The 14,502-nt window shown below is 29.1% G+C and overlaps 1 protein-coding gene across 1 annotated transcript in view; it reads right to left on the reverse strand.

Annotated features, from left to right (window-relative positions):
• The window catches only part of LOC111614408 (U3 small nucleolar ribonucleoprotein protein MPP10-like), a gene marked incomplete at its 5' end in the record, with an annotated part of 58,933 nt that extends 44,882 nt beyond the window's left edge, over positions 1-14,051 (reverse strand). Inside the window, 3 exons of the mRNA XM_023355775.1 lie at positions 7,532-7,685; positions 12,254-12,483; positions 13,523-14,051. Coding sequence (XP_023211543.1) covers positions 7,532-7,685; positions 12,254-12,483; positions 13,523-14,051 — 913 coding nt within the window. The remainder of the gene's footprint in view (positions 1-7,531; positions 7,686-12,253; positions 12,484-13,522) is intronic.
• Between the last annotated feature and the right edge of the window lie 451 nt (positions 14,052-14,502).

The following is a 14,502-nucleotide window of genomic DNA, read 5'->3' on the forward strand; positions in this document are numbered from 1 at the left end:
GCAGTTGAACTTTTATATTGAATCTTATCTGAAGATGTTTTGAATAATAATAATTAATTTAATTATAATTATTAAATCTAATATGAGATGGCACTTAATGCTTCCTGCTNCCGTGTGGATGAGTTGTCAGTTATGCCACCTAAGCCTCCATTCCAATCTCCTCTCCCAGATATATTACTTACCTCTTAATAAATAACCGCGCATGATATAATCCAGTAGATGTTGGCTTATTACATATGTACAATAGTACACTGGATTTGTAGAGGTTGATTTTTGTATACAATATATATACCATGCCAGGATTGTGCAATAGCTGGCTGAGTGCCAAAGGTGAGTGTCTACAGGACACAGACACTGAATATGTCTCTAGCTGGCTGCATATGTAACCGATGATAATTATGTCATGTTTTAATATATCTGGAAGAGGAGATCAGAACTGAGGTTCGGGTGGCGTAACTGGCAACTTGTCTGCACAGTCAATGGCAGTTGCAGATTCAAGTACCATTCCAGGCTGATTCTTTTCTTCCAGAATTTTCTAAATTATTTAATTTAATTATAATTATTAAATCTAATATGAGATGGCACTTAATGCTTCCCTCTAGTGGCAAATTATTTAGTACTTAATTGAAAATAATCATGATATAATAGCCCAATATAACCCTGTAGTTGTTGGCTTATAAAAGTGAATACAGTAGAGTCCCGAAAACTCGGCCTAATGTGGACCAAAGGGTAGCCGAGTTTATGAAAATGCCGGGTTATTGGGAATGGGATTAAAAAAGAATAAGTATGAGTGTTTCCTTAGAAAATACTGTACTGTACTTGTATGTATTGTTTGCTTGAAAATACAACAGAGAATAAACTGCCCAAATACCCTTAAACAAAAGAAAAGTATGTACTTTATGAAGGCATAGAGCCTTTACTACATGAAAATGAAAATTAATGAATACAACACAGTATACAGTAATTTACTGGATAAGACAGACCTCAGAAAAATACTTTAAGAGGCATAAAGCTGTCTATAATGAGAACTAACTAGGGGTTTTCCCCCCTGCCAGGGTGTGGCCGAGTTATCCCGACTGCCGGGTTATCGAGTGCCGAGTTTTCGAGACTCTACTGTATACCTATTCATTTTAGGCTTATTTAAACACTTTAAGAATATATTTTATAGATCTACAGAATCCAACCTGAGAAGAAGGCCATCAGTAGCATAAGATCATGTCACAGTTAGAAAGCAGAGAAAGCAATTTCCCATCCACCCCTTTGCTTCTGTTATGATGTCATTGTTCAACTTTAAGATATTCATAATTTGTAATTTTACGATAATTATTCTAAAATTTATTCTAATATCTTCAAATTATAATTTTATAATTTGTTTAAGATGATAATAGCGAGATTGAGGTCAAAGTTTTAAACGCAAAAACGTGTACATAGGACATTCAGCGCCACTTTCCTGTAAGCCTAGAAGTTTGACAATGGTGTTTGGAATGTCAAACATGATTCCACTGACTATCCAAACACTATTGTCAAACTTCTAGGCTTACAGGAAAGTGGCACTGAACGTCCGACGTACACGTTTTTGCATTTAAAACTTCAGCCTCAACCTTGCTAATGTCACTAAGGGACTTTGTTTCCCAACTCACTTCATTCATTCATCCACAAGCTTAACCTATTTGTTAACAAATTTTGAGACAATTCATCAATTCCCTGTGCTGCTGTTTCTATTTTATTTTCTTTTGTGATGGAAAAATGTGTTGTGACAGTTTTAAGCCAAGTATATATATATATATTATATAAAAGTATAATTAAATTTATAAAATTAATCTAAAGTAATTAAATATATAAATAGAAAAAATCCACTTTATCATAAAATTTTGAATATTTATTAATAAATTTTTAAAATACATTTAAATTTATATTCCTCATTCAACAGAATAAAATTTGTTTAACTGATGGAACCCCCACTTTGTCTACATCATGCACATACTATGCAGCTTTTTTGCTTGGGCTTTTCTAGCATGCTTGATCATGATATGAGAACATGCATCATTTTTAGATGCAAGAATGAGTTACTTTTTAACAAGTTTTAGCACAACCATGTAACCCAATGCACAGGAACAATTTTTAGACAGACTCTTTATAATTAGCTACTTGCAAACTGGACATTAACTACTTGCACTCACTGTCTGCACATTCCATGTTATTGGTATGAATGCACTGACTAATTTGAGATTTGGTATACTGGAAATTCTATGAAGACAAAATGCTAACATCTACATGTATTGCTGTCTTACAGTAGTGTGGTTACTTGAGAGTATAAGAGATCATTCCATAGTTTTTAGATGATTATCCATAAGTTCTTAATTTACACATGACTTCTGTAGAAAGTGAGAAAAATCCATAGTGGTTGCAGGGGCGTGCCGTGACATTTGATGATAGGGAAGCTGAGTTACTGTAAGAAGCCGACTTCCAGGGGCAATCAGTCAGCGATGGTCTAGGGTCCATTCATATTCGTTTGTTCGATAAGCCAGTAAAAACTGTCGACTTCTCTAAATGTATTTTTAATTAATAGATTATCTAACGCACTTAATAAATAAGCAAGTTCAATATAATTAACTCTGTTATATAAGATTGAATAGATTCTCTACGCCCTCTAAATGCCAATTCTCACTTCAATAACATCTACTAATTAAAATATAATATATCTATTAGCCGTAACTATCTTGTTATAATTTTCAATATTTATTTTATATTGTGTACTAATGTTAAATTCTATTCTATTTTGATTTCCAAATTGCTTCAATTTTACGAAAGAATCGATGCGAGATTTAGGATTTTCGTGTCTTTTGCCAGCTTTACTCAAATTATTTAAATCGTTAAAGCCAATCTCATTCTACACACTAGTTTTATTTGAAAATAGTAGGCAAGGCCAACAAAACAATTTTTGCATTTTTATGCATCCACAAAGCCATTTTATATCTTCATAAATTTTATCATGAAAATGTCGAACAAATTTTTTTGTTGACGTATTTATATTTAATTTAGGCATTGGTCTTTCTCTTTTAATAATGTTTTCCTTTTCATTATATGGTCTCGAGCCAAAACTTTTTGAAATAAATTTTCAATATCACAATTACATTCTAAATTGCTAGCCATAATATAAAGGCTAAAATTAAAAATAAAATTATAAAAACTTACTTGTTAAAATAAAATGTGTGATGGATATACAATTATACATATATGGTACAAAATATTTGATTGTATGAATATAGTTTTGTGAAGAAACGTACATAAAAATAGCATAAGATATTCTTTACTGTTTAAATATTAAAACAATCCACTTAGTTAAAAGTGCTCCCTATCAGTGGCTTGTGGATGGAATCAGAGACAATCTTGGTAGGTGTGCGGTGTGTGCATGCGTGCCAAATTCCGAGGGTGCCAATACCGGTTAACGTCTTTTGTAGTATCACTAGTATATCTCAAAAGACGCAACAGGGTTGTTGTAAATTTTAAACGTTTCTCACCATAGCTGTAAAAATCTAAATACGTTAAACTTAATAGATTGTCTGTCTTTTGTTTTCTAACTAATTTGTTTTAGGACCAGGTGTCGTCCATGGAAATTTCCAAAATTTACAACTTTTCGGTCACTCTCGTTGAACTGGAAAAATTTCTGTCTTTATTACATCTAATACAGTATTTTGAAGAAATCAGTCCCCCACTGTACTCGGCTATAGATTGGTTCAGTTAAGCTTTTGTTTAAGTAATATTCCGGCTCTTTCGTCAGGGTTTTGTTTATGTCCCCAATTCCCTAATCGCTTAATTGTTTAACTACTTCTTAAGTAGAAATAAGTCGAAACCAGTTACTTTGTACTCGAAATATTTCTAGTCTTGGGAAAAAAGTGGAGACACAAGTTTTTATGACAAACGGATACATAAATCGTAAATTTAAGGAAAATAAATTATACAGCTTTTTCTGTACCTGGTGCATCTCTCTCATTCATTAAATTTAGTCATAAATGACACTGTCGAAGTAAAGGTTAATTTTTTAACATTATACAAGAATTGTACACGTTTTTTTCTACATCCCCTTAAAGATGGGATGTACGAAATCATAATATCACTGGTTTAACATCGAAATCCATGAGTAATATAAAATTGGAAAGCGGAATAAATATATCAAATATTTTAATGGATTTTTTTAACTCCTCTACTATCGTAAAAACATACCAGTAAATTCTTATCAGTTGGGTTAAGTTATAAATCTACTCGTTATTCACGTAATCGAAATATCTAGCGGGCAGGCGGCTAACAGCCCAGAACTGGTCCCGGATAGAATTGGAATCGTTATATGTGTGTAGCTTCCACCCAAGGTCGTAGGCTTCCACCGGCTAAACCGGGTGAGGTTGGTGCTCTGTAAAGCGCGTGCGCAAATCTGGCTTTTTGGAATCTGACAATACAGAGATTCCACTCCGCCACTAATATTCGAATATACAATAGCAATCTTTTTTTTTTTTTTCACGTGTAGTATAGAAATTTGTAATAAGATACATATTGCGGTTATAATAAAATATTGTGAGATTATTTTCATATAATTAAAATTAATATTTATTTATTTTTTAGAAAATACGAGGGAAGCAGCGATTCCACCGCTTCTAATGATGGCAAGCCACTGAGTGGTTGGCACCTCTGTAGATTATCTATGATTACTTTAATACTGAAGATATCAAATGAATAGCCAAATTTCTTTATCAGATATTAAGGATAAATAATTACTAAATAATTTGGCAGAAGATAGGCAGTTAGGCTGTCTTATTAAATTTAATAATTATAAACAAATTAATTAATTTAATTTATGAGGAGTGAGTCAAAAACTATCTGCACTTTGATTATATTAAAACATTGTATTATCAGTGCTTTTTGTACAAGATCACTGTCTCTCCAGTTACTGTTGTACAGTTTCAAACTAATGTTTGAGCCTGTACAACAGTATAACATGTTAGTTCAGTTATGACTTTGGTATGAGAGAAACAATGGCTGCCTCACTTGTGATTTGCACAAAGAGCAGTGTGCAGTGATTCATTTTTTGTGGTCTGAGGGTGTCTGGTGCTGACATTTATCAAAGACTTTGTGCACAGTATGGAGAAAGTGTTTTTTTGCAAAGAAGTGTGTTTGAATGTATACAGAAATTCAAGGAAGATCACACAAGTGTCACTCATGACTGATGGCAACATTGAGCATGCACATGAACTGATTCTGTCAGATAGACAAGTGACAGTGAATGATGGTGTGGCTAATCATTTGTATATCAATCATGTCTCTGTCTATGCAATAATCCATGACAGACTGAGTTTGAAAAGTTTGTGCAAGGTGAATACCAAAACATCTCACAGAAGAGCACAAACAGTAGCATTTAGAGCGTCGATTATCAGAATCAACTGAAGACTTGGATTGTTTGAAAAATCGATTTTTCAGATAACTGATTATGTACGAAAAATACATTATTAATATAGTATATTAGTATATCCCAATTATAGTATATTAATATATCCCATGTTTAAATTTTTCTCTGTTGCATGTCACTTTGCATTGAATTTTCGTCGATGTTAAGCCTAATGAAAATTTTTATAATAATAATCATGGCTATTGTATTGTTAAAAATTATTTCTTTATTTTGTACAAACAAAATAAATATATTGAAAAATATAAAAACAAAAAAAATTATACTTTAGAAGTTAATTTAGTATCAAAAACGTTCGATTCAGCATGACACAGTCCAACTGGAATGCTTTCGGTTAACCAACATTTCAGTTGATCAGCATTCAGATAATCAATGCTCTACTGTATCTGCAAATGACATTTGGACCAATATTCTAAAAAATGTAAAAGTTTCTTGCAAAGAATCATTACTGGTGATGAGACATGGATTCATCACTATGAGCCTGAGAGTAAACGGCAGTACAGATAACCCCCATATAACACGGTAGTTACGTTCCAAAAAATTGCCGTGTTATGCGGATCAGTGTTACACGAAATAAAGAACTAATACGAAAAGGAGGGTTAGGTTCCAAAAATTAAAAAAACATGCTATTATATTTTCATAATTAAGATAAATATCTTCATTAAAATTTTTTTAAGTGATACATATTAATATAAATTAAACAATGTTTTCTTCGTCATCACTAAAAACACTATTAATTAACCGAGAGCGTTTTCTTTTTGGCAAGTTATCCTTATCCTCTGAGCATTTTTCTGCATTATCTTCAGATCCATGCTTTACCTTTTGCAAAATGTATGTAATTTTAGATTGCTTGCTTCTAGTTAAAAGATCTTTATAAATTTCCTTATATGGTGCTAAGCACTTATGAAGAATAAAGCAAGTATGGAATAAGGGAAAAACATTCGGCAACATCAGAAGCAGAAGCGTCGCGATCTGGCAATGTTGAAATAAGTTTCGAGAAGGACCACGTGTATCGACAGAAGGCGAGAAGAGAAAATTTACATACTTAAGTACTAATAGTTCACGAAAATAATAATTTTCGTGAACTATTATTACTTAAGTATGTAAAAATTTATTACATTTCCTGTTGTATGAGGGTTTTACCCAATTCTCGAACCATGTCAGAGTGAATCCGTGCTATAAAAGTACCGTGTTATACGGGGGATGGTACCAATTCTTGAACCGTGTTAGAGTGAATCCGTGCTATAGAAGTGCCGTGTTATACGGGGGTTACCTGTATATGAAATGGAAACATCCTCAATCACTGACAAAGAAAAAGTTCAAAAGTCAACCATCAGCTGGAAAATTGATGCTTACAGTTTTCTGGGATTCTCAAAGGCCAGTATTGAAACATTATTAAGAAAAAAGTTCAACAATCAACAGTGCTTATTACAGTGAGATGTTCACTGAAGAACTGACACCTGCAATTCAGACAAAATGCAGATGACTGTTCTATTGTTGCATGATAATGCACATCCACATGCCACTGCCCACACTGTCAATACTCTACAGAAACTTCATTGTGAAGTGTTGGATCATCTTCCCTGTAATCCTGATCTCACTTAATCAGACTATCACCTGTTTGGTTACCTTAAAGAAGACCTACAAGGATGGAGACTCATGTCTGATGAAGAAGTGAAGAGCAATGCATTTGTGGCTCACAGCTCAGCCAAAATCTTTAATGAGGGAATATAAAAGCTTGTTGACAGATGGACAAAGTGTATTGACTTAATCATTTTGTAATTAATAAAGATGTTATTTAAATAAACTACTTTTACTTTATCAATTTATATGTTTAAGAAATATGCAGCTACTGACTTATGAAAATGATATTCATTTCTTGGGTATTGTTATGCAACTGTTTAAATTATTGATGTGAGTTTCATTTATTGTCTTCAAATAATCATTTGATAGTTTTTAAAGTTTATTTTTACATATTTTCATTTAATCAACAATTTTTTGTATTAACCAATTAATCATATAATGCTTGAATACTTTCAAAAAATAACTATCAAAATATCAATAAAAAATATTTACCTTTTCATGTTCTTTCTGATAAGTTGATTTAACTGTTAAGTCAGGTTCATCTTTTTCATCTTCATTATCACTTTCATCTGATATTACAGATTCTATTTTACTTTCTTTTATATCATTCATTTCTTCATCATCCACATCTCTTGTATCATACATACTAGCAAACATTTTGAAATTAAATTGTTATACATTATATTTAATTAATTAAATGTAATTCTATTAATTGATCATGTCACAAGAAAAGCTAATCAAATTGGTAGAACTTAGTTAAAAAAAATAATTTTATTCTAATATTAAACAATTTTATTTATTACAGTAGAAACTTGTTTTAACAGATCGCAGAACAATGGATTTCTCAGAAAAACAGATTTTTTCACTAGGTCCCACTAAATCAATGTAATTTTACCTCCTTTTAGTGGATCTGTAACTCAGAATAATGGATTTTTTTTCTAGCCCCATCTATTGTAAACTTTGCATTTTTTTTTTTCAGCAGTTAGTTAATATTTGGATGTTTCTGGGAATTTGTAGAGTTCAATGATGCACTTGTTACATCTGGCATATGTACATTGAAGATTTGTTCAAAGAGAGTTGGCAGGCAGATACAATTAAGGAAGAGCCATCTGGTGAACATTCAGACATTGGTCCAAGTGTAGTGCCAAAATTTAGCAAAGCCATCAAGTCTTTCCAAGTTTGAAGATCCTCCTGGTGAGTTTCAGCATAAATGAACAGGCTGTATTGTACAGTACAGTACATGACATTGCTAATATCAAGTGGTTGTTGTATTCAATAGATAGAAAATCAGCATCAAAATAGCAACAAACCAAGATAAACAAGTTTTTTACAAATCAAAGTCAAGTGAAGTACTAATGAGCCTAAATAGCCTAATTTGCTTCTTTTTGTGCTTACAGTATATTAGTTATGTGCCAGATCATTAAAAATGTATATCCGCGGATACAGATACGGATCATTAGTGTCTAGATCTGCGGATATGGATATGGATCTCAACTTTTGTACTCAATCGGCGCCTGTGCTTGTGACCTTGGACTGATAGTTGACGTTTTGCGTTAGTAATGCGACATGTTTTGACTTATACTGTGCGTGTTTTTGTTTATAGTTTAGTGTGACACGGGGTAGCATAGATTACATTTGTATCTTTGGAGAGGGTTGAGTTAAATTAAAATAAAAACAATGTCGACAAAAAAGTTTAGTAGTGTAATATGGAAATATTTTACGATAGTAAATGAATTTTGAATGATAAAATTTTTGCAATATGAATGTGCCAAATATATGATTTTAAGAAATAAAAAGTGATTTGAATTGAAGTTATTAGGATTTTATTGCTACCTATCTTTAAAATTTCATGTAAGTAATGAAATTCATTAAGATAAAAGATCCGTTAAAAATCAGCTAAAAAGTAACAGATACAGATCTTTTTTTCCCTCGGATATCCGGCACATCACTACAGTATATACAGTTTCTGTCAGCTTTGTCATACACACATGTATGGTATAATATACAATCTTGTAACATACATTTTTCTATAAAATAGAGACTTCAAGAGATTGAACAATTCAAGTACAGGTATTTCTTATACATAGAGGGTTAAATAATGAATAATTTCCTGGATGGACAAGAAATATGTTATTCACAATGTAATTGGTTCTCAAAACAATAGATGAATTTTGATGGTCTGAGTGATCCATTAAAATGAGATTCTACTGTATTATTAACTACTAATTATACTAGTATATATACAAAAAAACTGGAATCATAGGACAAATTAACTTAATACTTTCTATATTCCAGTAAAAACAAGATTTAATCAAAACACATGTTTTTGGCCTTATTCAATAGGCCTTCTTCAGGTCACAATCTTTTGAACACACTCCACAAGACTGTAACCTAAAGAAGACCTAGCAAAGAAGGATGAAAACATTTGTGTTTTGATTAAATCTTGTTTTTGTTGGAATGTAGAAGATATTGAATTAATTTGTACTAATTATACTATTATTAATAACATTAATAATTATATTTTTATTCTAGTATTAAATAAAATTATATTAGGATAATTAATTTTAAAAAAGTTTTTTAATACAGCAAATATGAGTTGTTTTATCTTATTAGAATATTATTATAGAAAAATATATCAATATATCCAAAATTATCTTATTTAGCAAACATTTTAATGTTATTAATGTGTAGTGATAAGGATAATTATGTTTTCATACTTAATGATTCATATAATAATTTGATAAATCATCTGATTTTATTTAACATGAAAAAACTTTAAAATTATAAACCCAACTATAACTGATAGCATTCACAATTAACATTCTAATATCCATTTGCATCAATATATTAGATCATTGTTACAGTATCAATTTATCAGAAAGTAACATATCTCTAGATGTAATTGTAGATTCTGAACACATTAATCCAAGAAAAAAACCATTTACTGACTCCTATATATGTATAAAGTAAAATTTTTTAGTTAATTGTAAACCATGGAGTCATACAATTTACTTAAAATAATGAAGATAGAGACAACAGTGGAAATTTATAGGTTTACAATTTTTTCAAATTGCTGCCCAATTACGTATATTTAAGATACAGATCTTAAATATACTTAATGAGTATATAATTAGTTAAATATAATTATCTACTTATCAACTGTTAGATTTGAAATGAAAACATTACAAATTTGATTTTTAATACCTTTTTACAATATCTTCTTGACAAAATGTCTATTAATGCACTGGATATCATAAAACTGACTTAACTTTGCTAACAATAAGTCTATTCAGTTCTTATTTATTAAAATTAGACAGTTATTTACTTAAATTGTTACATTTTTGTTAAGTTATAATTTGACTGATATATTTCACTCTTATTATGGAATAAAATACATCAGACAGTATTATATTGTTATGAAAAACATTATTATTAAAGAATAAATTATATCATAACTATTTCATATGTATGTAAATTGGATCCCATAATTAACAAAAACTATAATGAAATCCTTAATTTCCTTCATTAACAGCAGTCCTAAAGTCCAAAACAAACAAAATCTAAATGCAATAGTACCAAAAAGGCACAAAGGTAAAACATCAAATTCTTGCAACCCAGGCTGCAAAGATAATCAAGTTTTACCAGTTCCGAGATGTCCCAAGCTATTGGATGTCACCTATTATATAGTTCCGAGATGTCCCAAGCTATTGGATGTCACCTAGCTTCAGGTGATGTGCCAGTTCTATTCAATTTCCCATAGAAATCAACAAATCAAAGAAGGGTTCTGTGAGTAAAGTGTTCAACATGGACAGAGATCGAACACTTCACATTAGGAAGTTGCTTTATATCCACCAGTTTTATGTGCAGTAGAGCATCGATTAGCCAAATGTCAATCAACCAAAATGTTGGTTAACCGAAAGCGTTCCAGTTGGACTGTGTCGTGCTGAATCGAATGTTTTTGATACTAGATTAACTTTTTAAACAGAATATTTTTGTTTTTATATTTTTCAATATATTTATTTTGTTTGTACAAAATAAAGAAATAATTTTTAATCATACAATAGCCACAATTATAAAAATTTTTATTAGGCTTAACACTGATGAAAATTCAATGCAAAGCAAAACACAATGGAGAAAAATTTAAACATGGGATATATTAATATACTATTCTTGGACTATACTGATATACTATATTAATAATGTATTTTTTCGTACATAATTGGTTATCTGGAAAATCGATTTTCCAAACAACTCCAGTCCCCAATTGATTCAGATAATCGATGCTCTACTGTACTACCAAAAAATCAATTGGTAAAATGGGAACTGTAGATTTTAAAAAGATCAAGGAACAGAGAGACATGTAACATCACCAAGGTGCTTCACCTCACAAGACTGTTTCTAATTACCATAAATGCATAAAATTTTACTGTTCATTAATACTTTCTGTAACCAGAAATGTTCACCAACATTAAAATCATTTGTTCATTTTAACAGATGGTGTAGATGAGCATTCTTCTGGGTCCTTGCAACACATCTTGCTAGCCATACAAGTTAACCACATTTTGGCCAAAACCCAAGAAAAACTACAAAAGTGAAACCAAAAACTGCTCTCCATTGAGATATAAACCCCGTAACTCCACATATGATTAGCTAATCTAATTTTTTTCTTTTTAAATTAATTCAAACTTCTTGAAGTTGTCTTTCGCGTGATTAAAAACTTATAATAAAATAGATTTATATCAATATTTCTATTTAAATAAACAGTGATTTTTATTTCATAGCAAGAATGATTGTATTTACTTTTAAAATATTTTCTTCTATATCAGAAAATGCTTATTATTATTTTGTTCAAGTTAACCATACTAATGTTGGCATTTCTTATCTGTATTTTGTATTCTAAAAAAATATAAATATTAAAAATTGAATTGTGACTATTTACAAAAAAATTATAATTTTTTTTTGTGGTGTGTTAAAAAGGATGAAAGATAGACTCAAAAAAAATTTTATAATTTTTTTGTAAATAGTCACAATTCAATTTTTAATTGAAGATATCCTGGGTTGTTCGTGTTATCATGTATGCTGTTATGCAAATATAAATATATTTATTAACTTGTATATTATATATCATTTAATATACACATAAGTATTTTAACTAATTTTTAACATAAAAATTATAAAATATTTAATAATAATAATGTTTTAAATTTAACTAACTCATTATTTTCCAATTCTTCTCCTTCAGATTCTTCTTGATCAGATTCTGATGGCATATCATCATCATCATCTTCTTCTTCTGGATTATCATCCTGTTCCTGGGCTTCATCAGTGTCATATTCCTCTGCATTATCATGCTCTATTTGAAAATCTTCAGTTTTATCCTCTTCTTGAATATCTTCATTATTTGGCATATCAAAGAAATCTTTATATGTAGCATTTCGAGCTGACTTAAAATTAAAATATTCTTTTCAGAAATTAAGGATACAAAATAAGTTATAATGTTAAAAATTGTTATTAAAATAATTAAGAAAGTTTTGAGATAAAACTCAAAATTTATTATTTCAATGCATAATACTTTATAGGAAAAAAGAAAACAAATACAAAACAATATTCTATCAAGGAAATAATACAAGAACATATAAAAAAAAAGTAATATAGAACAAATTTTGAGCAACTTTTAATTTGAAAAAATTATACAAATATCATTTTATATAATTTTATATCAATCAATTCTTTATTAACTTAAAAAATGTTTCCTTTATCAAGGGAGAATGTATAAATAAATTAAAATATAAATTTCTATTCTTTATATTTTACTCAAAGTAACTAATTTATGCACTGTACTTTGAATATAACACACTTTTTTAATTAGTTAAATTATTTACATAAACAGGAATTTAATGAAATTTGCATATTTTTAACTGAAAAGTATTAAGTTTTGCAATTTGTATAAATTAAACTTTTCAACTGAATGACTATATTTACACGAATTTTATTGCATGTGAACATAAACATTTCTTATTTTACTTTTTCACCTAATTTCGTAAGTCAAAGCTAAAAAATTTGAACATTAATTTTAATAAAAGAAAATTTCAAAAATAAATTATTGTATACAAATTATAATTGAAATATTAATATAATTTGGATAAAAAATAACAATTAGCAATCTTTGTTTGCAATAATGATTTTCATTCAGTTATAGTTATGATATTATTATTCAATTATTTATGAGATTATTCAATAATAATTTATATTGAATATAATCGATAATAATTTTCCAATGCAATGCTATTATTAAAAGGAAGTTTTATAATTATATTAAATGCTATTTTATCTGCAGTAATTGCTATATAAAAATAATTTTTAAATAGAATTTATTTATATTCACATTTTAAAAAAAATTTGCATATGAAACATGAGATTAAATAATATAAATTAAATTAAAAAATAAAGAATTATTATTATTAACATTACAAAAATAATTACTATTTCATCATCACTATCTGATGAGATATCTTCAAAGTAATCAATAAAATCTTCATCTGATGAATCATCATCACTCTGTTCTTTAGATTCTTTTAAATCTTCGCTATTTAAAAATTCTTCAAGTTCTGATAATTTAAAGAACTTATCATCAACAATAGATGTTGATAATGATGGCAAAAATCTAACTTTCTTAATTTCATTTTTCTTTGAACTTCTACTTTTCACCTTTTCTTTTCCAAGTTTATTTAATAATTTTTCTTTCTTTTCAGTGGTTTCATGTGGTATATTTCTTAATTTAATAGCAGTATGAGACTTAGACAATATTGAAATATTCTTTGATAAATGACTAAGAAATGGCTTATTTTGTAATTCAATTTGTTGCCAGATCTGCTCCTCATCAAAATCTTTTATTACTAATCTTTGTAAAGCAGATTTAATAACATGTTTTGTTACAGGTTCTGAACATTTTCCAAGATCATATAAAGTTTTTGCAACTTTCCTGAAGTTTACAGAATGCTGTGCTTGAGAACTGAAAACAAAAATCAAAACTACTTTAGTATTTTTTTCAATATGTTTAAAATACTCTAAATATAATTAGGATACAATTATAATTAACAATCGCTGATAAACAATTTGTTATCATTATAAAAATTATTATTTAGTAATGTTTATTTTGGGAGTTACACAGAAATAACTTTTCATAATCAATACAAACTTCCAAACTCTTGATAGTTCTCCTTTCAAATTAAAAAAATCCTATAGGAATAAATTAGTAGAAATCATAATAAATGTAATAATCAAAATTGTATAATAATATTTCAAGAATTTATTTGTGTTAAAAGCTATTATTATATACAGTAATACCCTGAACTTACGCGATAGGTGGGACCGAGTGATAATCGCGTAAGTCAAATTCGCGTAAGTCGGGGTATAATTTCGCAATTTGTGTAAAATCCAAATCGGATGTACGTAAGCTAATA

Source organism: Centruroides sculpturatus, unplaced genomic scaffold (genome assembly GCF_000671375.1).
Source record: "Centruroides sculpturatus isolate CEXI.00-Female unplaced genomic scaffold, Cexi_2.0 scaffold2152, whole genome shotgun sequence".
Classification (NCBI taxonomy): Eukaryota; Metazoa; Arthropoda; class Arachnida; order Scorpiones; family Buthidae; genus Centruroides; species Centruroides sculpturatus.